The sequence below is a fragment of the Melospiza georgiana genome, chromosome 2 (assembly GCF_028018845.1).
Source record: "Melospiza georgiana isolate bMelGeo1 chromosome 2, bMelGeo1.pri, whole genome shotgun sequence".
NCBI classification, from domain to species: Eukaryota; Metazoa; Chordata; class Aves; order Passeriformes; family Passerellidae; genus Melospiza; species Melospiza georgiana.
Window position 1 is genome coordinate 71010889 of NC_080431.1, and position 26120 is coordinate 71037008.

Sequence of the window (26120 nt, forward strand, 5' to 3'; positions counted from 1 at the left end):
AACATGAGGTAAAATATTGATTTATTATTATAGATAATAATGATGTGCAAGATCCAGTTAAACTAGCAACATTTCAATAGATGAATGAAAATAAATCGTCTCCCTCATTTTCCATTAAATCTGTAAACATCTTTAAGTGCAACAAATTGTTCTGATGACCAAAACTGTTTTATATACATATTAAGAAATATATACAATCTTCCATATATATTTATTCATTGGCAAATTCCCAGACTGGTTCAATTCGTTAAAATACAATTGGGAAATGAAAACAATAATTTTTATCCAAGTACGTTCTTAAAGGAAGAAGTGGAGAAACAGAAAAACGTTTCTGCTCCTGAGAATGAGCCAGGCAGAATTATTCCATTCAGTCAATAATTTAATCAGAAATCTCATCAAAGTCAACATTAATAGGACTGTGCCTTTAGTTTTAATTCTTCCTTGAGAGTGATATTTTCACTAGCACAGAGAGACAGGATAAGATTAATGCATTGTTTCAGTCTCATTTAGACTTTACCAGACCTCCACTTCTCTCTTTACCGTAACAGAATTTACAACTGCACTTCACACATCTACATGGGAGTAAGCTTTTTTCTAATCTGAAATCTATTGTAAGAACAGTTCTAGAATACATTTACTTCTTTTAATTAACAGAAAATACAACAGTTTTCAATCAAGGTAACACTAAAGGTTTGAAAACACTCCACATTTTCTGGAAACAGACTTTTTCCCTGAGGCCCTAGTTTTTCCTTCACTAGTTACCTTGTGCAGGACACAGGGTCTACCTGACTTTTTTTCCTCTTTTTTCTTAAAGTGCCTATATCAGATATGCTGGTGTAAATACTTTTATATAACAAAAGTAACAATTTCCTCAAACACACACAGATCTTTTCAGAGCTGATATGTTCCTCCTGACTATACTTTCAAATCATGCTACAACCATATCAACTCTCTTGATAGTGCATTTATAGAATTTTCTTTCAAACTTAACTTTGGGAAAATGGATTTTGAATTAAAGTAAGAAAAGGGAGAAAACTAATTTAAGGCTGCTGATAAAAATATAGGTAGAAATATACATTTCTACACAAAAACTTTTCACCATTGAGAGCTGCATTGGGTTATCTACATATAATTTTTATGCATTTGATTGACTTAAAAATTTAGATTTTATGGATTTGATTGATTTCCAGGTCAACTAAAATGCAATGCTTTGTAGTAATACATGGTATAAAAACTATTTTAACAGGCATGAGTTATTTTCCATACATCAGGACTCAACAAGTAGCAGTACCTGGCACAATAATAGCAAATTGGATTTGCAACTACCATACAGTACAGGGCCCCTTCCAGGTAATGCTGTGGTGATAAAATCCACATCTAAAAAATTAGCACTGTTCCAGAAATTTTCCTTCAACTGTGATGAAAGATCCGATTTTGGAACAGTTCTCTCTGCGATTGGCATGGGTTGCCTGGAGAAGCTGTGGATGCTCCATCCTTGGAAGTGTTCAAGGCCAGGCTGGATGGGGCCTTGAGCACCCTGGTCTGGTGGAAGCTGTCCCTGACTGGGTCAGAGTGGCTGAGACAAAATGATCTTTCTAGTTTCTTCCAAACCACGCCATTCCACGTCTCAGTGATGCTATTCAATTATTTGTGTGAGCTTAATTTAGGATGGTTGGGAACATATCAGAACAAGGATTCTGAAAGTGATACTTAATTTTTAAAGAGCAGATAAAATTTGTAAAATGACTTTATACAAATTTCAAGTTTGCTCCTCATGAGTATTGAGAGCGATAGCAGCTCATTTTTGTGGCCAACGAAATGGTTCTAACATTTAAATTTATTTTATGGAGCTAAACCAATTGTTTTTGGACTCTATTCTGACTTGTTCCAGTGAGAGATAAACCAAGGTCTATCAAATTATTTCTAATAATAGTTCACCAATAAGTCAGACAACAAATTTTAACTTTCAAATCGCAATTTTGACTACTCAGAGAAGTCAGAAAACTGGACTATCAGGAATCAGGAATCAAATTTTATATGCTTTCTTACAAGTTTCAGAGACTTTTGAAACTTCTTATTGACTCTGTAGATATACATGTATATTGATTTTGTGTTCCATATCTTGCTGTGGACATCGTGGAAAAAGACAATGCCTATCAAAATTGTTTCAGACTTACAAAATTATGTTTCAGGTAAAACCTACTTATTAATGATTGCTACTTTTAGCCACAATATTTTTATTTTCTGCCATGAGGTTATATTTGTCCCATCTCTTCATTACCCCTATGCACAAAGTTTTCATCTTCTTATCAGCTCACCACTGTATGAGTCTGAGGGTGCTGGACTTCTGAGATTATCAGAAATCATGTGAAGAACAAGAAAGCAGTTAAAATAATATTCACATTTGTTACTTTGATGTACTTTACATAGGCTTTTGGCAAGCTAATAGAACATTTAAAATACTGTGGTTCTTTGATATTTTTCTATCACTCTAGCAATACAAGGGTGGTGTTTAATACATCTTTATGGCTTCAGAAGGAGTATATTTGCTGTACAAATTAATATTACTGCAGAAATATTTTTCATAATAGCCTGGTCAGGAAACCTGGAATGTAATGGCAACCTGAATTCCTCATTGTTCCATTTCAATCCCTGACATGGATTTACCAGAAACCTAGCTCCTCTACCCTGAATAGCATTGCTAAGAAATGCTAAGAGCAATGTGCATTTCAAGCCTCATGATAAAATAAGCTCATTGACTATGTGCTTGTGCACAAATCCTAGTCTGATTTTGAGATAGTACAACCAAATTGTGTAAATTACTATGATGTTCTGGAGTATAACCCAAATAGTAATCTGATCTGCGCAGTCACTGTTGCAATTTGTTACCTGGAAAAGCAGAAATACAGTCAGAATTTGAGATGAGTTTAAAAATAAAGCGGAAAATAATCTTTTATTTTATGAACTGCAAATATGAAGTGTAGGTAAACTGTTTATGGAATTGAGATGGCCTGTCCTTGCCTGAAATGTGTGTGTGTGAGCTTCCTGACCTTTTTTAGAGTCAGTAAAGATACAGTTACTGAGTTCTGCTGATAGCTCCCCTGATCAATAAAAATATCTGTTTCAAACGAAAAGGAATAATTTCCTAGGACTCTAAGAACTACTGTGAACATTTAGAAAATAGATTGAATGCAAACATCTACACTGGGTTCATCCCAAATTAAGCAAGATAAATCCCTCTCTACCTATCCAAAATTAGGTGTTTGAACTATTAATCAAAGCTGTTTTTAAAGTCAGTGAAAGGAGACCAGCACCTCCACAAAGCAATTAATCTTATCTTTGGATGTGTGTTTATCATCACAGATGGAAGGAAACATATCTCCACTTCAGGGAACCCTGAAGGTTAGATAGGTAGGTTAGATACCAGCAGTGGGTTTTGTTTGAGATTAGATGTAGACGTGAGTTGAGTTTATCAGCTACCATTATAGTCAAACGGGCTTCTTCTTTTGGTCTAGCATCATTTGAGATGATCTAGGATATCCTGTCTGTGTTCAGTTGCCAGTACAGATGATTACAGGTCATATGCTGTAATTTCCAGTCTGTCTCAAATGTGTAAGGTGTGCTAAAGTGCATCAAATGACATTTTATACAGATATTTTGGTGAATAAAAGAAGTTCAATGAAAATTCAATCTTTTCTAAAGGAAGAATATTGTGTAAGGTAAATCTGTGAGAAATCAACCAATTACATTATCTACCATAAAATTAACCACAAAAGATGAAGCGAGTAGACACAGCGTATTCCCATTCTCAATGTATGTAAGTATGAAGAACCTGTGAGGAAAGTCTCTAATGTTAATATTTGCTTTTACGCAAATATTCTTCTCTCCAGTTTACAAATTGGATTCAAAGACACCATTATTGTCACAGAAATGCAATGTTTGGCTTACATGTGAAAAATAGTGTTTGTCTCACCCTCTGTTCAGACACAGTAGAGAGGAAAATATCACTCCAGAGCTTTGATGAGCTCTGACGAACACATAGACTCACTACATCTTCAAAGAAATGAATCCTGGTCTTGTATAAAGAATGCAAAACTCCCGCAGAAGTAAAAAAATACCTCATTCATATGTCTGGAAACAGGATTCAGCTCTGAGAACTAAAACAGCTTGCACCCACCTGCTGCTTTAATTCTGAAACATCTTTTCAATAATTATCTTGTATAAATCACTAATCCAGAGCAATGTGCTTTACTATGAAGACAGTGTTCCAGTCATAAAGTGTGATCCAAGTGGAAACTCCCCAAAATTAAGCAGGAATGACCAGAACATTACAACTATGATCTTGTTTTCTCCATGACAAACTCTTGTATTGACTATTACACATTTACAAGGTTTCAGTTTTCATTTGGTTATTGTTGTTTAAAGCCGGAGAAGGCTTGCTCTTCTGCCCATCAGTTCCTCCTTTGGATGTGTCCTGGAAGAAAAGCCTTGGCATCCACAGTGACATTAAAATTCGCTTATATTCATTCCGAAAATTCTGATTAAGAAGACCATATATTATTGCATTAAGGCAGCTGTTGAAATAGGCCATTAAGTAACTTATAATGAATAGCCATTCAGGAACTTTTGGTGCCATTTCCGTAGGATCAATGGCTACAGCCAGTCCAATGAAGTTTAGAGGTGCCCAGCAAAAGGCAAAAATCACAAAAACAACAAACATGGTAAGAAAGTTTCTAAAGTCACTTGGCTTCAATCTTGGCTTTGTTTCTGACTTGACTCGTCTTCGAACTTGAAGCACTAAAACCCAAATTCGAAGGTAGCAGAAGCTGACAATGGTGATAGGGACGATGAAGTGAATGACCACCACAGCTATTGTGTAGTAGGAGCTTGCAGTTTGTACAAACGTGCATGAATAGATGCGTGGATCATACTTCAAAGAGCCAACAAAAAAATTTGGCACAGTTGCAATTACTGTTAATATCCAGACTAAGGAGACGTACAACATTGTATTCCAACAGCTGTACACTTTGTCATAGGCAAAACTATGACATATGTAGCAATATCTGTTTATTGCAATTGCAGTGATGTTGAAAATAGAGCCTATTACACTTAGTCCCATCACAAAGCCACTGGCTTTACAGTGCGTTTCACCCAGTGTCCATCCATTGCGGAAAATAGCTAAGAGCACCAGCGGGTATGGATACAAGGCCACCACCAGATCAGCCAAAGCTAGGCTCACCACAAATGCATTACCTGGAAGGAAAGAAAAATACAGAAGCATAAGTCTGAAAGCAAGCATAGCTGTGAAGAAGAAGAAAAGTGTTTCATTATTTTGGACGTCTGCAATGGTAAATTATTGGTGATGTCAGCAAGCAGCTGGTATATAGGACCAACAGGGAAATGATTTTACAACGTAACTTGGAGCGCCACGGAAATATCTGGAGCAACAGGGTGTTTCCAGTCTGTTGGTGACTGGATTATATCCTCCTTGCTCTTTTTATCTTTAATAAACATAGTCATCAGTGAGCCATTACATAAGCACATGATGAGTTGTTTAAGTGTAGCTAACTCCACGGTTGGATTGATAAAATGAAAAAGAAAAAAAAGTCTAAATTGTGCCAGGTAAGTAAGCCATTCTGCCACTCTATCCCATCACTTGCATGCTAATGGGCTTCACAAGCATAAAGGAGAAGGATATACAAAGACTAGGTTTATAGGTATTGGAAGGATGTCTTGTTTTATGTATACTCTAAATTGCTGCACAATGTTCTGTAGAATAGATATTTTCTGCATGAATGGCCTAGCCATACTGCAGTTATTTTCTTTTTGGATTGTCTGAGGAAGAGTGGATCATCTTCACCATCCTCTGCAGAAAGGCAAATTTAATTATACAAAGAAAAGTTCCTTGCATGCAAGAGGAAGTATTCATATTTTCTGATGATGATATTCAGGGAATATAGGTGATATGGTTGGGCCTTGTAACCAGTGTCCTTTTCATCAGTTTGAAATTTCTGACATTGTATCTAAGGGTATTTTTATAAAACAATGAGATAGTAAGCTATATTCCTGAAAAATGTTCTTTAGGACCTTCACTTTAGAAGATAGAGGTACTAATGTTGAATTCTTGGCATTTAGGTAACATAAAATGTATATGGTTTGTATGGTTTTGAATATGACTTTCCTACTCTTCTTTCTTTCCTGGAAGTCCTTCACAGCATGAACTGATATGGAAAAAGCCAAGCAATTTTAAAAATTGGGCATGGAACATAATTATTTCTTGGAAGGAGAAGTTAGGTGCTCCATTCTACATATTCTGAGCTTACTAGTCCTCAACTAACAAGTTCTCCATGTCATATTAAGAATGGCATTAACTGGAAGTCGTAAAAGCAACAACCATGTATAAATATGCTAATCAAAAATGACGGAATTTCACATTGACTCTGTTTTCTCCACCTGCTTTACATCTGTAGCTTCTTGAATTAAGGAATGGGGAGCTGTCTTTCTCCCATACACTTAGGGGACCACCATGCTCACCAGAATTTGCACAACAGCAAGTAAACTTAATGGAAAGCAGGATTATCCATCTGCACCCTCAGAAACATAGCCTATCTCAAGAGCAGTGCACAACTTATTTCAGATAGTTGTACAAAGATAGTTCCTTGTTATGCATTTAGTAGCCTGTTTCCTATATTTTAAAAAGCTACACAAGTCTTTCCATAGCTGCAGCTGGATGCTTTGTGAGGAAAGACTGAACAAATTAGGGAGGTGATTGAGGGAGCCATGATAACTTCAAATGTTCCTATGATTGTTGTGATTCCAAGCAAGCTTCAGTCACAACAAGGAAGTTTCAATATAGACACAGAGAAAAAAAATTAATGGCAAGAAGAAGGAAGTGTGGGAACACCTTGCTCTGAGTCTGCCACTGAAGATTGTAAGAAAATAGAAAACAAATATTTGTCAGTACTGGCCTAAATAAAGCTGGTCCCTTTGTGCAGGAAGGATGAGATGACTGTGAAGGCCTCTTGTAGCCACATGGCAAACAGGACAAAAACAAAACTAACAAAAGAACAAGGGCATCTTTATCAGGATATATTTACATCCTGGCAACAAGAATTTCTCTTACTTTTTTTCATCACTGTATCTGACATTAGAAAATAGAGAAGTCAAAAGTTGGAAGTCAGAAGAAAAGAAGGAAGGAAAAAAGGACAGGAAAAGGAAGGAAAGAAAATACTCTTTTTTCTGTTTTAGAATGTCTTTTGGAGAAAGAGAGAATTTAGTCTAGTGTGTTCACTAAGATTAATCTAAACTCTAAGGCCTTCCAGCATCAGCTTCTACCCAAAATGTAATTGTTCAGTTGAAATAGAGTGGGCATTGAGCTCTTTCAATCACATTTGTAAATAAACTGTAAAGTACATTTAGCAAGATATTTTCAAAGTTTTGAGCACAATTTAGGACTTCTTGAAAATTCCAGGTGCAATGAATAAATAGGGTGAGCAAGGAACTTGTCAAAAACTTAATTTACTGGTTTACAACTCAGAAGAAAAATGATCCAATATCTATAAAGGCCTCAGGTGATTTGTCACTTCTATGGCTTTTTGCAGGGTTGAATGTTCCCACTGTGCACTGCAAAGTAAGCTCCAATGGTATTTTTCTGTCTTTGTGGATGACTACAGTATTAAGTTTAATGTTTATTACTGCAATGAATAATCTACAGAAGTAGAGAGAAACTTTTCTAATTCAAAAAACATAAATAATTGACATTTTGAGAAATCAAAGGTCTTAGACATTTTCTATGTGCTTGGAGAAAGTAAATGCTCCTTGACATACCTAACTCAGGGCTTTTAGAGTGGCCTAAATTACATTAATAATATAACTTAAGAGGTAACTTTTTGCTGCTTGTAACAAAATAAAAAGCACAGAATTTTCATCTAGCTGGAATTATCATCATTGCTTCTGGAATTTACTTGATGAACTTTGTTCTCAGATTTCAGTTTCACTAGAGAGAGAGGTATTTTCATTTTTTCACTGGAGTGGAAATATCCCTTAATTACAAGCAGTAGCTACTGAAAGCCATATGTCTTGCCAGGTATTTAAAAATATGCACATCTGTGCTGTTTTAAACACTGATAGTTCTATGCATAAAAAAGAAAATAAGGTCTGATATTGAATTTGGGTGCAACAGAACTAGATAGGTATTTCATGAAGCATTGCTGCATACTAGTTTACTTACTACAACTAACAGGAGAAAGAGAACTGTCACACCCTCTTGTAATCTTGATATGACTTGATGCTGTGGGAATTTACTTACAGAACAAACTTTTTGGTAAGGCCAAAACATTTAAGGGTTTAGCATCTGCCTTCTGAGAAGACAACTGACTTTGAATTTCTTTACTAAAACCAGGAGCAATTGCAATGAGCAACTATTTTTTAAAGGTTTTTCTTCCCTCTTTGGTTTTAAACTGGTGAAAATGCTTAGTTATATAACATATGTCATGGTGTTTGTGGGTTTTTTTAGGTAGTGTTTTGGTTGTTACACATTTGTTTAACAAGTTTTTATATGTTGCATACAGACATCACCCTCTTCGATCTATGACATCAGGTGGAGCAGAGAATTAAGTCTTTCACACACTGACATTTGAATTCCCTGTGACAGTACAAGCCAAGACCTAGGGTAAGCTTTGATTTACTGAGACATGTTAATTTGGTATAATGTTCAACAGCGTGTAGCTAACAGAAGGTGTAACATAATGCTCCAAACAAATGCCAGATGGGTGTTTGTTTTCTTTGTGAATGTGACAGTTTAAAGGCAGTGATATGCGCTTTTGTAGTTTTGTCTCAATATTTCAGATATTAGGGAGGTATACTGCAGGCTTTGATGTGAGGGAAAGGGAGAGGTGATAGATTTCCACTAGAACAACATATTTTAGAACCTTCCTGCCCTCCAGCAGATCAACACTCCCATCCAATTTGGTGTTGTCTGCAAACAACAGAGGGGGTACTCAATCTCCTTGTCCACATCACTGATAAAGATATTAAGCAGGACTGGCCTGAAGAAGAATGCTGGACTCACAAGAACAAAACCTTAGCACGCAAAAAGGACTTAGAGATTGTGGCTAAGTGACTTGCAGACTCCTGGACTGGAACAGAACTGTGTTCTTGGCCCTACATCTGCAGCTATGAGTTAGCGCTGGAAGCTACATTCGCAGGAGGTGAATTTTAGGCTTATTAGGCAGACCTCTCAGCTGTCGACACAGACACAGATTTACTGAAAGGAGGTATCTAAACTGCACTGTTGTGTTTGAGATCATGATTTTGGCATGCTTGGCAACTAGGCATGAATGTAACCCAAAACAAAACCTCCGCTTCTTCTCCCTCTGGTTAAGTATGGGAACACCAGTCCTTGCTGCGAGTTTGCTGCCTTGAGTTTGCCAACAGACGACAGCTGTACAAGTGCCGTGCTGCTGCTAAAAGGCCTGAGGTTTGCAGTCCCTGGGTGCGCAGCTTGGTCGCCGGTGGCTCGCTCGGCGCTGCTGGGGACGGCGGTGACACTCGGTTGCCACCTAGTGCGGGAGCCACGGCAGAGACAGCGCTTCGCATCCCCGGGCAGGGCAGCGGGAAACGCCCGGGGCCGGCTCTTCCAAAGCAGAACGCTGATCCTTAATCAGATACCACATTTGCGGGGCCATGAATACTTTTCTGGGCTTCTGTTACTTTCTGAGATTGCAGGAACTTTTCCACTACAGGGTATTTTCAGAAAGAAAAGGGGAAGCAGAAGAGCTAAGACAGGCTTTACTACTAGAAATTTCACTGTTGCCTAGCAGTTAGGACTCTTCCATGATAGAAGAACCCTTCTTTGAAAAAGACTTGAGTTTATGTCTCCCGTAGTCCCCAGAGAGTGCCCTACTCACCAGCCCTGCTGCTCTTCTGGGGTTAGCGTGCTTGTCTCTTTCTAGGTTATGTTCAAGAATTTCAGCCTAGAATCAGAATACACAGGTTACCACTTGTATTGTAGAGTGCTCTTTATCAGTATGCTCATCCAAAAAAAAAGTTTAAAAATCCCTCTCATTATTTAACAGCAGGGAAACTGAGATAGGTGCAAGGCCTATCTTCCTGATTAGGAAGAACACTCCAGGTTCATGAATTTTGCTCTTACTTTTCTGTTAGATAATACCACCTTTGTTAGGCATCCTCTGGGAAGAGTGGCAGCACTGGTCCAACTTTCTTCTCCCAAACAGCATCATAGTGGCATACTGATGCTGAGGGATGGAGCAAAGAGAAGAGCTAGAGCTATTAAATAAGGCTAGTTGTAGTTGTATTAAAAGCAAATAGAAGGGAATGGCTGCTGCACTAGGTAGTAAATCCTTAACAGATTTTGCAGATGAAAAAAATTTTACTTGTGTTCAAAGGAAGACTGGAAAAGTACTTGTAAGAGTACTTATTTGAAGTACTACATTTGAATTTTACTTAACAGACATACCATACTAGATTTAGGAACTCCTCTGAGATGGAAGGAATCACAAGTTATAATAATACAGAAGCATCGTGCAGGGTTGCTCTGTTCTCTTTTTCTCCTCAGTTCTTGCTTCCTTCTACTGCTTAAGACAGAGTATGAGTCCAGCTATGCCTTGTTCTGTGTGTCCAGCCATCTGAAACTGAGCTGCATTTTGCAGCAGGCTCAGGGGAGAAGATCCCCTATATCCATGCCCTAACAGTGAAGTCAGGCTCCTGCCTTGAGGGTAGTCTAGGATGGAAAAGGCCCATGTTGTTGCTGAGAGAATCATAGACTTGTAGAATCACAGAATGGTTTGAGTTGGAAGGGACCTTAGGTGTCATCTTGTTCTAACCCCCTGCCATGGGCAGGACACCTTTGACAGCATCAGATTGCTCAATGCTCCACCCAGCCTGGCCCTGAACACTTCCAGGGTTTGGGCATCCACGTTTTCTCTGGGCAACCTGTGCCAGTGTCTCACCACCTTCCCAGTAAAGAATCTCTTACTAATAGCTAATCTAAGTCTACCCTCTTTAGTTTAAAATCTCCCCTTTTCCAGTTTAGATGTCACACGGGGAGTGAAGCCAAGACACTGACTCTGAGGCTTAGTGCCATGGCACCAGTGGCAGCCCAGCCTCAGAGCCTCCAGTTGCTGATAAATAACAACAAAACCCGACTGGTTTTTCACTGGTTCATGAAATAAGTCCTGTTTGCTATATCTGCCAGTACACATCAGCTTAATTTTCTTCTTTTGAAGTAATCACAGCTGTTGATTGCTTCAACCAAGAAAGAATAGGAAACCTACTTGTACAACTGCAAGTATGAAAACTCATTTACTGCCGACAAAGGGGCTAATATGAAAAGCTGTAAAATACAACAGGTGCAATTTAGTTAGATCCTATAAAGAGCTGGGCCACCTATAATTTTTAATAACTTCTTTTATTCAATGTCTCAGCATTATATTGCATGTCAGAAAAATAAAAGTGAAATATGTCGCATTTTATAGGATGTTGCTTTGTTAAAGAAACAAACAAAAACCCTACCCCAAAACTTGTTCAAGATCAACTATAAAAGACTGAAATGTGGAACCAAACAAAGGAAGAATATTTCACTTATAAAAACTCTGGGAAAAAACTTCATTATGCCCTGACAGATTTTAATTTATATGGTGTGAAACAATAGTTCATTCCATCACCTTTATTATTACCTTCATCTTTGCTACTGTATCTAAACTATATTTGTGTCAAAGGAAATTATGTTGGTATTTTTCTTTATTACTGCAACAAAGCATTGCTCAAGTCCTTAGAATAACTTAACTTCCACCTTCTTTTATAAAAAAAGACAGGAAATTGAAAAATGAAAATAATTTTGTTCAAACTAAGACCATGTTTTGTTTCGTTAAGCTGTTTGGTTTGTGTTTTGTTCTATTTTAATATTTGCTAGCAGATTATTTGAATTTAAAAAACCCAAACAAACCAACAAATCTCAGACATTAAATAGTTCTATTTTAAAATATAAGGCTTAAGATATTACTGAAGACACTGAGGCTATCAGGCTGGTATATGAAGTGAATAAAACTGGGGACTATTGGAGACTATGGGGCACAATCAGGACCAATTTGCCAAGAGATTTGATTAGCCATGATAAGGCACACCTTGTAGTTTAGCCCTGCAGACCAATTTAAGCAGCCCAGAATTTTTTGACCAGTGTAGATGTTGGGGTCTCCACTTAGAGAACATAAGTCATGCAAGTGGCAATTTCCTCAGTGCTTTGCTCAGCTGCTCCACAGGCCTGCGGGTGGAGGACTTGCAGCCCGCAGCTACTGAAACAAATATGTGCAAAGCATGTACATGTCAACTGGTTCCATCTGCTAAAAGAAACCAAGTCTAGGCCCATTACTCCTCCTATGTACTTTTGGGTGTTCCTGTGTTCAACTCCCAAACATGGTGGAGGATTTTTTAAAATAGGATCTGATACACTGCAGTAAATAGAGTACACAGGAACATCTAATTGGAAAATGTTTGTGTTGACAAGTTGCCAATGCTTCTAAACAACCCGAGTCCCTTCATTATAATCTTCTTTTCTTTTCTTGTTTCCTGTTTCACCAAGGAAGAAAATAGATGATAATAAAAAAAATGGCCATTATAACCTTTCAGAAAGGAAAAGTCTTCCCCTTTCTGTTCTGAGCTTTTGGAAGGCCTCATTACTGTAACATGCATAGGGAGATGAATGTCTTCAGAAGCTGTTGTCAGTCTCTGCCATCTGCTTCTTTTGGAAACAAGGTCTTAAAGCAAAGTACAGTGACATGATTCATCTTATAATGATACTCATAGGTTTGTAAACAGCATGTGAACAGATGAATAAATAAAATGCTTTTAAAGAAGATGATTGTGTATTCTCCTCTGAAGTATTAGCTGCTTTGTGTTCCAACTCAATACAGACAAAGTGTGTAATGATCATTTGCTGAATCAAGGTCTTTTCTGAGAGCCAGTAGAAGCCTTGAAAAATGACAAGACAACAGCTCTACTGTGGCTAGGCCTGCAAGTCATGATGATGTTGAGATAGGTAAATGAGGGGTGGTAGGCATGCCACCAGTATAGCCATAGAACCACAAAAGCTGGAACTGATCTCTGGAGTTCATCTAGTCCAACCCTCCCATTCAAAGAGGGACAGGCTATAGTGGGTTGTTCAGGGCCCTGTCCAGTCAGCCTTTCACTGCCTACAGCCACAGAGACTCAACAACCTCTCAGGGTGACCTGTTCCAGTAAGGAATCAGTGTACAGGATTTTTAATGTTCTCACTAGGGGATAGAGGCGAGATGCTGTCAATTTTGTCACAGATGAGGGGTCTACTTGATCTACTAAATATCAGAGGGTACTTAAGATCGTGCCTGTTACTATGCATGCAGACACCAGACATGGTCATTAACAATGACCTAGACTTGCTAGGTCAGAAGAAGAGGCCCCAGTGCAGATTAGAATAGATGGGGCTTTGTTTTTCTTATACTTTGCCTTCAGATTCTTTGTGACACCAGAACTTTTTGAACAATCTTTGACTGGACAAAATAGCCTGAGCCAAACACAGAACCTGGACCAAGAAACGTTTCCAGACCAGTAAATCTACAAACCAGTAAAGGCACAGAACTCTGTGGGGATGGAGTGTGGAGTCTGGTAAGGGCTGCACAGAAAGAGGCAGGAGGCACCAGCTCCTAGCACAATCATTTTCAGAAAGCAATTCCCACTGGCTTTAGCAAGGCTAGAATGCTCCTCCTTACCTAAATACTCACCTACTAGGTTAGAATAATCTAACCTAGATTCTGCAGAATCCTGTTCCACATGCTGCTCTGATGACCTTTGAGCACTGTGAAGTGACTGCAACCAGCCCTTCAGACCAGCTCCTTGTGGCATTCTAGCTCACCCCAGTGAGTGACCTGGTGGCCTGTGACCCAGAAACACAGCTGTGGGTGACTTCTGTTCGCCTAACCTACTGAGTCACACCTCTTGTACTCCATGAATACACTTGCAAACTGGAGCAAACCAATATAGCTTTTACTAAGATGAGCTCAAATATATATACACATATATATACATATATAAGTATGTATATATACATATATATACATACTACACAAGAATGTTTGAGAGTGTTCGAAGGTCACCTGCTTCACTATTGTGTTTGCTCTCCATAAGCAGAGCAGATATTCTTGCTTCATCTTTAACCAGGAAGCTGACTGTACAGCAAGTTTTATAGTCTTTATGGTCCTAGCATACCATGTGTTTCATAAGAGTGACTAAAGAAGATTGTATTGTTTTTAGATTATCCGACCAAAGGCATGATTACAGGATCTCAAATTAGTTAACTTTTCTTTCACTCTGAAACAACAGATGTCCAGTGCTGAAATTGGACTCTGGATTGTGTAGTTGAGGTTTCATACCCAGCACCATAATCATAGGTAAAATCTTATAAACTCTTTCAACCCATTTACCAGTAGATATTTTTTCTAGGCAAATCAATATTGTTACACCATCCTTTTACAAAGCCTGCCTCAACATCTGATTAATGTTTTACACATTTTACTTCTAATCACTGCAAAGGGAAGAATAAAAAAAGAAAGTCTTGCTTAACATGATAACTGATTCAGAAAGTAATCTTTTGTCCATGGGCTCTAACCCCACCTGTGAATCTAATAACAATTACTTTTGCAGTTGCTTGAAAAATATCTCAGGGAGACTTGTTGTCCTTGAGTAGGAGTGCTCTACATTTCCACAGCACAACACTCACTTTCTGACATTATATTTTATGCTAGTAAAACACCTGGAGTATAATGGTGTGCTGTCTGACTCTAGGCAGGGAAGTTTGAATTTTAAATATTCTTTCTTTCATGACCACAAATATAACAAGACAAAGGCATACAAAGATACCAGTCCCCTATTAATCAATTTTTTTTTCCTCTCTAACAATCCAAAAATTACATTCTGTGCATTCCAGTGAGTAACAACTAATTTCAAGCAAGGTGGTTGGAATGTTTAATCTCTTGAATATATTCACAAGACTCTTAAGAACCTTAAGTGGCAGTTCACAGAAAGGAGGGATGGACAACTCCCAATTGGCACATAAAGTGACTATGCCATTTACATGTCTTTCCTTGTCTTGAAGAAAAGCAGCATGTTTTAATATAACAGCCTTTTATTTCTCAGTAGAAAATCTGATTAGAGTTGACCACTAAGAACATATTTTAAAAGTCCTAAGGATCACAACTCCAATGAATTTCACCATGGACAGGATCTGCACAGAATGGGCACCTTGAATAGACAGTTTTTTCCATTAAACTGTGTGGATAATATTCAAAAAGCAGGTTATTTTTACTTGAATAAAAAATCAGCACATAAAAATGCTTAAATTGATTATTATTACATATATTCATAGGCGACAGCCTTCACACAAAACACTCTTTTCCCTATTTGCACTCAAATGAAACTCTGTGTACACTTGAATTATTTGGAAGAAATTAACTGGTTTTAGAATGAGAGTACACTGAGATTTTGGGCAGCATTGGAGCAAAGCATAGAGACCTGAGGATGCTGCTTGTTGGTTCCCATCTTCTTTGCAGTGATATATTTTACAATTTGCTGCTAGCTCTAAACTTACAATTAGTTAACATAATTATATTTACAAGGGCTGAGATACCAAGTGGATATTTTTCTTGTTAGTCAGACTGTTAGTTCCAGGAGCTGCATGTGCTATCTTCTGACAGCAATTATTGCCTACATTGAGCAAATACGGCAATATAAACCAACAGGTAAGCAGCTGTTGTTCTATAGCAAAAAGATGACAGTATAAATGGAACTATCATATAAATTATTATCATCTTCATAAGGTGTTTAAACATTGAAACTGATCCAAGTCCATAAAACACAGCTGAAAAAATTAGTAAGTCTGTCAGAAGGTTAATGTTTTTTCTGCAGACATAATTTAAGCAGCATTTATTAAACAGTGTAATCAAATACCTCTACAATTAATAAATAATTAACAAAATAATCCCAACAGTCAGGATTATAGGCATTTGATGAATGTGCTTAAGGTGTTTTTATTTGCTTTCATGTCAAGATGTAGCTGTTCCATATGAAGCTGAAATGTCAGGAAAATGCTGCCTCTGATACATCTCAGTCCTTATCAGTATGGAGATCAAAAGTAAAACAGAACATTCTGAAGCAGCTACTCTTGTTAGGGAGGATGCACCACAGTGTTGCACCCACAGTGATTTAGACATGTTTCTGTGGGATTTTGCTGTCAGGAAATCTGTTCTATGCCCATATCAAGGTGAAAAGTTAAAAAAGCAGAACAACTGCTTGGATTTGTTTTTGGGAAGATGAAAATTGCGATAGCATTAGTATTCCTTTCTGCAAATGAAGAAATGGTTTTATCAGCTCAGGATTATGTGGCTGTTTTCATGTGTATTCTTGGGAACAGGGCAATGTACTTGCCAGTTCAAGGCACCAATATGCACTGGTAAAGGATAACTTCTAAGAAGCTAAAATCTGAAGCACATCTGAAGGTAGTGGTACTCATAATAGATCTGTATTGGAGTAGGAGTAGAATTTACTCCTAGAGGCAGAGAACAGGTTGTCACTGATTTAATGGAATGAGAGTAGTCTCCTATAACATCCTCAACACAATGATTAAAGTAATCTGGTGAATATATATCTGCTAAGAATAGATGAAAAAATTAGTCTTTTAAACTGAGTTGTCCTAGCGCTCAGCGGGGAGGTTTGGTCTCTTAGCTCTGGCTGATTGTGCCAAAGAGCACCATGAATCCTTGAATTGCTTCTGCTGGTCCATCCAAGAATAGAGCTTTACTGCAGAGAGGTCATTCCTCATGCAGTCAGTGTGTCTCACAAAAGGAATGTCAGTCCAGAATCCAGGAGAGAGCTGGCAGGGAAGGGAGTGCTCCTAAGACCCATTGGAACTGCCACAATACAGCTGCTAAGAGCTCCTTCTAATTTCCTGTATCTTAGAGTATGTTTGCGTTGGTTATATCGAGGAGATGAAAGAAACTTATTCACTTATTCATATTCTGAGCTGAAAAAAAAAAAAAAAAAAAAAAAAAAAAAAAAAAAAAGCAAAAGCTGTGTGGCTGTGTTAGACTAGGCCTTAAGGGGAGCCTGAATACACTGTTGCAGCAAAAGTATCACTCTAACAGCATCTTTTGGTTTTCCTTCCCTTGAAACATGGGTAGAGTGGACTTGTGCCAAATGAAATACACAACATAAATACACCCTTAGATTCTTCTCCACAAGTTCAGGAAAACGTACTTCTGCATCCCAAATAAATCCTTATCATTCTATTTCCTATAAAGATAAGCATACCAATAGCTCCACGTATTAAGTGGACTAGGATTTAATATTACATTCTAAAATAAAAGTATCTTGGACCTGATCTTGGCAATAAACTTCTTTTTTGCTTATCAACAAATGGATTACCATACAGGATAACAGTAAATGGTAATTCAGAACAATGATAACTTGGCAATAATGTATTGCCAAGTGCTTCAAAGGAAGATACAAAACACCCTATGGCTGCAGAATAACCTGCACTAAGTTACAATTTTACCGTAAATGGCATTCCCTGTGGTGCAGATTGAGAGAGAAGTTATTTTTCTACTTTATGATGTTTCTGTACTCTTAAATACTTCTTTCAATCCTTCTAGGATCGTAATTACAAACTTTCTGTTTCTGAAATAATTTAAAATTCCATATCCTTCAGATTTTTTCTCTTCTAGAACAATCTAAGGTTCCTATTTTTCACTTTTTTTCTAAATTTACCTGCAAGATTCACCCTCTTTGTTAAAGAAATGTTCTTATTTTGGAAATTAATAATACTGGCTCTTCACTTTGCTCTTCTACTTTTGGATTTACTTACAGGTTAACAAAGTTCAGAGTTATTAATTCATAAGTAAGTTTGAAGACTTATTTTCTCATTTGGTTACTGTTTGAACCAAGTCTCACAGAAAAGAGGATGGAATTGGTGATGAACCAATTCTGTTTCCTCTCCAAGAAGAGAATAGAAGTATAATTAGAATTATGAGATGAGTCACGGGCACATGAATGAATAGTTCTAGAAGTTATATGGAAAGATTTGGAGTATTGATCATTTGGAGGTATTTTCTGGGAAGAGGTTTCATGTCTTCATGGACAGACTTCACCTAAGCATATGGGATACCAGCTTGCAATCCAAGCTGGCAGAATGAATAAAAAGAACTTGAAGTTGAGAGATGGGAAGAGAGCTTGAGAAGAAACCATACAGTTTCTTCATTTAACACCCAGGGCAAGGGAATTTTGGCTTCAGGAAGGTGGTGGCAAAAAATGTAGAAAACAGGAGCTCAAACATTGCAGAGTTCAACTGGAGTGGTAATATAAAAAGCACTAGAGTCAGTTAAAGGGTGCCAGGAACCTATGCAATAAAATAGGTGATCCAAAACCAGTGAGAAATAAAAATAAAACTTTATGGAAACAATTCTGTTAGAATGGAATTTCACCAGTGATCAGAGAAGAGAAATACCAACCAAAAGGTCTATTGTCTTCATAAAAGAAGGAGAATGAAGAGAGAGATTGAGAGAGAGGGAGAGAGACTAGAGAGGGTATCCTGGTAAAAGACAAAATTATGTTGGGGAAGAGTTGCAGTGACAATGTGCAGTGAAGAATGCAGAAACCTGAAATTGGATGAGAACACCTTCCTTTTAGGAGGAAAACATTAATGAAGCCAATTTGACAATGCAGGTCCTCATATGTAAAGGGGAAAATAAGCACAGAAATGGCAGCTGAGTTCTGGACATAGACCCAGCAGATTTCTTCAATTCAGAGTCTATTTCCCAATATATCCCAGCCTTTGTTTTCATAAAGAACAAAGACATCCCTGAAGAGCCTGCCATAGAAAATAAGGTTGTATTGAAAGTAGATGAGATTATTTTGGTTAAATTAAATACAAGAATAAACAAAGCAGACATAGCTAAGAAGGGGGCTTGCACATTTTGATAAATAAAAGAAGCTAATTAGGAAAGTGAAATCAGCTGTATTGAGGAGCTTAGGGATTTGAATGTGGAAGAAGCTTGGCATTTCTTCATATTAAAGGTACAAAAATATTCTGTAACTTGCATCCAAAAGAGGGAAAAATATAAGAAAAGGTTCCAGATCTAGATGGAGAAGAAGTTGTCTCAGTAAGGACAAGAAATGAGGATAGAAGTAAAAGATATGTCCACCAAGAAAACTGCTAGAGAGAGCAAGAATTGATAAAATGGAAACTGACTAACCCCCCAAACTTCTTTGACTTCACAAAAACTTCTAAAATTATTAAAATGCCCTTTCAGCACAGTGAAAAGAGGGAAGGAAAGACAAGTTACTGGGGGAGAGGGACCTTGAAAATTGATTTTAAATGGCTCCTTGTTTGAAGAAAGATTTTGCTAGGCCTTTTAATAAAGACAAAACTGGTGGTCTTGGCGACAAAGCAGGCTGACAGGTGAAGAATTAGCATATCTACACTACAATAAAGAGAAAATATCAGAAAGATTGAATTTTCTTGATGGCAGGAATTTTTTAACATCTGTTATCTGAGAGATAGTGTTGTGTTCTGAAAGCATTGAGAGCTACATGTGGGACCTGTAAAAAGGGGCTGAGATGTTCTCTAGTCCTCCCTGCCAGTAGGGAAGTGCAGATTTCTCTCAGGCTTGAGTGATTTGATTTCTCTCAGAGCTTGGCTCCCACATGCATCCCAAAGAGCAGTGTTGCCATGACTCACTTGCAGCTGTGGCGCTCTCACACTTTACTACCCATTTCCTCCTCCTTTGCTATGGTGCTGCACAAATGCTGTTTCTTTTTGCATGAATGGTGCTCGCAGTAAGTCAGAAAAGCTATTAGTCAGGGAGTAATAAGAATAGCAAACCAGTGCTGCCACCTCTGGAAGATCAGTTTGTCTACCATAGAGTATGTGTTAACATGTCACCTGCATGTCACCTGTATTCAAGGTGGGAAATTGTTGAAAAGGAAGAATGAATCGAGAACTATTTGGGTTCTTAATCTCAGTTGTAGCCAAGATTGGAGAGACAAACTTGGAGGGATAGGAAAATTAAAGATGCATGGATAGAGAAATGGAATAAAATCAATGTGAGTTTATACAAAGTGGCTGCACCAACCAATCTGATCATCTTTATTTAATAATAGCTGGACTTGGACTTTCTGGATCTGGGAGGTTGCTCTAAACAAATCTAGCCTTGGAATCACCAGGGTACCACTTACAGTCTGTTGCTACCACTTCCTGGACAATGATGAAAGAGAATTGTTGGACCGGAGGGAGATAACCTACATTGAACTAATTTTGTCTGTTTCAGAAGTATTACATCACAAAACACAAAGAGAGCTAATGAAATTTTGTGATAATACAGAGTTGAGAGCCTACTGATACATGGACATGCCAAGATCTTTTTTTGCTTGAGGACTAAAAGACCAGAAAGTGGATAGAGTATAATAACATGAGATATGAGGTCAGGCACTGAAGGAATAATTGTGTAACAAAGGAAAAAGAAGAGCTGCATCAGCAAGTGACTGCACCAAGAACAGTCACCCATATTATGCTACCACATAAAAGGAAAATGTGTCTTCAAGGCATTCCAGGTCCATTTTGTCTATCCAGGAAAGGCCAGAGCAGAATAAAATGTTAATATTTTCTTGAGAGTATTGGTGGTACTTGATCTGCATTACTGTGAACAGGTCAGTTTTCTGTTTAAGGCAGATTAATTTAGTTTGGAAAGGTCTAAAAACCCCAGGAAAATTAAGAACTTAGTGACTTAGAGGAAACAAAAATTATTTGACTTGTCTACTAGGGAAAAAAAAAAAAGGTTGAGGGGTAAACATTTGTTTACTTCCCATTAATATTGCACAAGAGTTCTCAACGGGTGGAGAAACAATTCATTCAAATTAAATGACAATTGTAATTCTACAAATAAAGATATCCACTCTAAGTAAGCAACTAATAATCACAAAGTTAAAATAAAGTAAAAATGAGTTTGAATCATGGTAAGAGATAGAAAACCTTTATTCCAAGTGTTGGGTTCAATGAACTTTTGTGAATATTGAAGCTATGTTTCCACCAATTTCTTAGCATTGAGCACCTTTAAGGAGAATGTGAGAGAGAATATGAAAGCCAAACACATCCAGTCCTGGAGCTAAGGATTCTGTGGATCCAGGGTTCAAGAAGTAAGGGGTACAAAAGCTGAAACCATCATAGTGGGATCTCACGATCTGCTCATCAAAATGTGTTCTTGTCAGCGTCACTGCTGGTATTAAAGGACAATTTTTCCAAGTGGTTTCAGAAACAGGTTTCTCCACTGGCCTTTTGTAAGAGATGGATTCCCTCTCAGGAAAAAACTACCCTTTATTCCAGTGGAAAGGAAAAATAATAGTGAAGGAATAAAGGAGGAAAAGAGAACTGGTGTGGCCAAAGAGATGAAGAATAACTGAAAACAGCATTTAACAATGGGGATAACTTACCTTCAGCTGTATCACAGAAATGTGGAGTGAAGGCTATGGAAAGAGCATGGAAAAATGCTACAAGACTTGCTTATATTGCTGAACAAGTTTATTTAGTAGATGGAAAAGCACCAATATTAAAATCCTACATGCAGGATTGTTTATTTTGTACAGATGACCATATGAGAAGCATTGTCCATCTCTAGAGCCACATACACATTAGACAGAACTAAACATGTGAATACACCAATGCTCTTACAGGTAAAAGAAACATGCCTTTTGATTTAATTTGTGTTGCAACAGCACCTTGCTATTCAAATGGAAATGAGAGTCTCACTGTGTTGTGTTAGCTGGTATATATAGAAAGGCAAATAGTGGAGAGGGTGAGGAGGGCTGACAAAATGCACTAAAAATACCACTTTCTACTAATGCATTCTTTGGCAATGCACCAAGGTTAGTATTAATATTCTGCCAAAAGTCAAAGGGTCCCAAGTCCTCATTACTATTTGAAATGATATTGAGTTAATGTGCCTAATTCTCACTTCTCACTGATTTTATGCTGGCTTTAGGACCAATGAAGTATAAATGGTTTGCTTTATCTCTCTCCTCTGGGAGATGCCTTGCTGGTTCCCACTTTCTAGAGTGCTTCCTACCAGGTTCTTGCCCCAGCCCATAATGTTGCATTTATCACTACAGCTATACAAAAGTATCTTTAAGGTTCTTAAAAGCATCTAGTGGCTTTGATTTACTTGATGCACTTTCAGGATACTTGATCATCCAGCAGTGGTTGTTGAGCTCATGTAAACTTTAACACTTCAAAAGTTCAGCAATATAAAAGCTGCCATCAACCGGGCATGTTTAATTGCAGGCACACAAAATCAATAATTGTTTCTGAAAATTCAGAACACATTTGACATTTCAAATAGAAAGGCAAGCTGATTTAATTTTATTATTTCCACATACGAAGTTTTATTTAATTTTGTAGTGTGTTAGATGAAATTGCTCTCTTCCCAAATTAGAACTGATAAAAGCATTAATTTCTGTAAATTAAATCACTTTCAGAGATCAGAAGTTGCTCAGCCTCTCACAGAAGACTGGGTGCAGTTATGTAAGACAAGCATGTTGATTCATACCAATTATGCTATGCATTACTTGGAAAAATCTTCACAGATTTTCCCCAAAACCAAATTTAAATGTGGGGAAGAGGCTCCTGTGTGATCTGAAACAATCATTCTGTTGAAAGGCTGTCAAAATTCCCATGTTTGAGGAGTGAATGAGCAATGTACAGAAACACCAATCCTATCTATTCTTTATTTCTCTCCTGCTGAACATAATAGGGTACAAGCCCAGTCACTAATGGGTCATTTTATTTCACTCCATTCTTGCACCTCCCATTATATAACAGTATTAGAATAGATTTACTTTTGGTCATGCTTTAATTTTTAGGACAGTGATGCATAACTACATTGTTTCCTGTTATCAGATCTGTCTATGAAGTCTAGAACAGAATAGTGTTGATAAATCCTGGAAAAACTGCTAGACCTGTATTGCTTTCTGAAGGTATGATTACTTCTTGTGCCACAGAAGTAGGCACAGCTGGTTAATTTATTCCTTATACACCTGTGACTTATTTGAAGTCCCAAACTCTTATCCAAGAAAAATCTCTCACTAGCGTCTTCAAAGGGAACTGAGTGCTCATGATGTATAGCTCTTCCTTTTTCCTTTGATCATCTAAATGTCTTCCTGTCATAACCCTTCCCCTAACTTCACCTTTTTCTTCTCTGACAAGGTCCAACACTCCTTTCATGCTGTTCTTCCTCACCATTTCCCTTTCTACTGCATTCACTTCCCTTGCAGGTGCAAACACATCGTTTCTTGTTTGTTCAGAATAGAAACCTGCAAGTCCACCTGCTTTTCCACCTTCCTTTGTCAGAGGCTAAGGGCTCCTTTCCCATCCCCTCTATCACTCCACCCACATCAATTTCCAGTCCTCTTCCACTCTGCTTCCTCCCTAAGAAATTTTTCCTGAAAAGGCCTTCTGTAGATATTTACCAAACTATGCCCTTTCAGTTACACCTACAAGAGTCTTGTCCCCCTGATGTAAAACTAAGAACTGCCAATTTAAAAGGTATTTAACCTTATGAAGATTATGCAGAAAGAATTCCCCGCTGTTTTTCACAGTACTTATCAAAGATAAAGAGATCTTTGGGACAGGGTCAGTGACATCATATTAAGGATTATCCTAGAAGGAGATCAATTAGCAGGTATTTGAACTAGGTAAGACGACTACGTTTGGGGGATTTTTTGTTCTGTGGTGTTGTTTTTGGTTTTGTTTTTTTTTTCTGGGGGGAAGGGGGGGGGGGTGTTGGTTTTTTTCCCCCAACAGTCCCAGGGTGCCACAGAGTACTTTGATCAGTATCTTGAAACTTACTCTTCCAGGCACCACTCTCTTCAAGTCCAGACTTCCCTGTGCTGTTGTTTGGGTGAAGGGAACGTTTCAGAAGAGAGTCCCTCTCTTCCCGCCCCTGGACGGGATTTGGTGCCTCGGGCCGGCCGCCCTCTCCAGCGAGAGCCCTGTTCCCTGGGCGCTCCCTGCCCCCGGAGTCCAGGTGCGAATCCCTCGGGAACTCGCCTTCCCCCGCCGCCGAGGGGCCGGGAGAGCGCCGGTGACTCTCGGCGGGTCCCGCGGGACTCCGTGCCCGCCGCGGCTCCCAGCCCTTCCCGTCCCATCCCATCCCGGCCCCGCTCCGCTGTCCCGGGGCAGAGCCAGCGCTGCTGGGCGGCCGCGGTCCCGCTCGGGGCACGCAGGGCTGCGGCTCCGCGGCGTGCGGCGCTGCCGGGCTCGGCACGGCTCTGCTCGTCCCGCCTCGCTCCCCCGGGACGGACAGCCCAAGCACAAGCGCACGGACTCGCAGCGGCCACCCCATGCCTTCCCTCGCTCGGCCAAACCACCCTTGCAGACGCTCTCGGGTTCGGTGCTGCTCGGGGAGTGTGGTCTCTTATCCCTGTGTAAACGGGTCTTGCCGGCATCTCCCGCCTGCAGCGAGGCGTGCAGCGATTGGGGAGCGCAAGAGTTACCCCTCCATAAACTGCTTTTGCCCCTGAGTCCGATTTAACTTGGAGCAAGAGCGAAGGAGCGCCTGCTCCCCGTTAGCAGGAGCTCTAGTCACGGCGCGTGAGACGCGACAGCGCTTGGGAAGCGACGCTGGTTAAAAACACCCCAAAACAACACCCCCGGTACCCCCAGCAGAAACAAGGCAGCAGCTGTCCCTCCTTCCCGGCGGCAGGGGAGCACCCCTGACACAGAGGACCGACGGCAGAGCCCTCTGGCTCCGAGCGCGGGGAGCGTAGCGCTCCGGACTCCTGCCAGCTCCCAGCAAAGTTTGGTTATCCCGACCTGCGTGCGCATGGAAAACGAGGGAACTCCAGTCCCGAAGGAACGAGGAGTTCCGGGAACTGCTCAGTACTACAAGAACTAAAGTAGACACACCATAATTTCGGGGATAGGACTCTATACTGCACCGACACCCAGCATCCAGCCGAGCGCGGGTGTGCACAGCTCGGCGCACCAGGGAACAATCGGCTCCATGGAAGGGGGAGCCGGAGGCGCTGCAGGATCCGCACGCCGCGGGACGGGCGCGAATCAGGGCCAGGAGGCAAATCAGAGAAGTTGGTGAGAAACTACAGAGTTTTGTAGTTTGAAACAGGTTGTAAACGGCCCGGCAGAGATGAGGAGATAAAACCAGTACGTTTAGCAAGTAAAAACCGCAGAGCAACATTCTAGCACACACAAGGAGAAAGTGCAGACACGATTCAAAGACAACACCGCACTTTATTTGTTGCGTTCTGGTTGAAGGATGAGCGATGAGGAGACAAGAAGGCGATTTCGTGAAGACTACCGTGAACTCTGGTGCGGGCTCCCGAGAGCGGGCTGAGCCGCTTCCCCACGCATGCACAGCACCGTATCTTTAGGACTCTTGAGCAAGTTTTAAAAGCTCCTCCTTCACTCCTCCGACAGCTTTGGGCACGCTTTTTGTCGCCGGATGGCACCGATTCCCCTCCTCGGGAGCTCCATAGAGACCACATCACGCCTCATTAGGAACCACTGAAGGACCTGCGTTCCCGGACGGAGGGCAGCACGGAGCCCGAGGGGAGCGCAGAGGCGGCGCGCTGGGAACGGCGACCGAGCGCCTGGGGGTCCCTGCACACACTACAGGGCAAGAACCCAGGGATGGGGGCTCTGCCTCCCCGCCTTCAGCGGGCGGCCCGCACGGACTCGGCAGGCGGGCTGGACTCCTCAGGACAGCTGGAAGCGAGGACCAGGATAGCGGCGGGGCTCCGGGGGCTCACTGCTCCCTGCCACCGCCGGGGCAGGGTACGGGGGTCAAGTCCTTACCTGAGTTCCGAAGCTTGCGGTTCTTGAAGACGGAGAGGATGACCAGGAGGTTGCCCAGGATGTCCACCACGGTGGTGAAGATCAGCACGCTGGACAGCACCGGCACCACCCAGGCGGGCCGCGGGGCGCCCGCCGCCGCCGCCTCCCGTTCCGCCAAGCCCAGGCGGCCGCGCCCGCCCGGGTCACAGCAGTTCCTCAGGGAGCCGTTCTCCAGCAT

General features: G+C 40.0%; 1 protein-coding gene across 1 annotated transcript; it reads right to left on the bottom strand.

Annotated features, from left to right (window-relative positions):
• MTNR1B (melatonin receptor 1B) lies at positions 1-26120 on the bottom strand. The gene is made up of 2 exons (XM_058019037.1): positions 25904-26120; positions 1-5253 (listed from the first exon to the last, which is right to left on the bottom strand). The coding sequence occupies exons 1-2, from the start codon at positions 26118-26120 to the stop codon at positions 4385-4387; spliced, it is 1086 nt and encodes a 361-aa protein (XP_057875020.1). The 3' UTR covers positions 1-4384.

Coding starts and splice junctions, on each gene's coding strand:
- MTNR1B (XM_058019037.1), bottom strand. CDS start 26,120: ATGCTGGAGAACGGCTCCCTGAGGAACTGCTGTGACCCGGGCGGGCGC. Junction 5,254..25,903: donor CCGCAAGCTTCGGAACTCAG/GTAAGGACTTGA, acceptor CTTTCCTTCCAG/GTAATGCATTTGTGGTGAGC.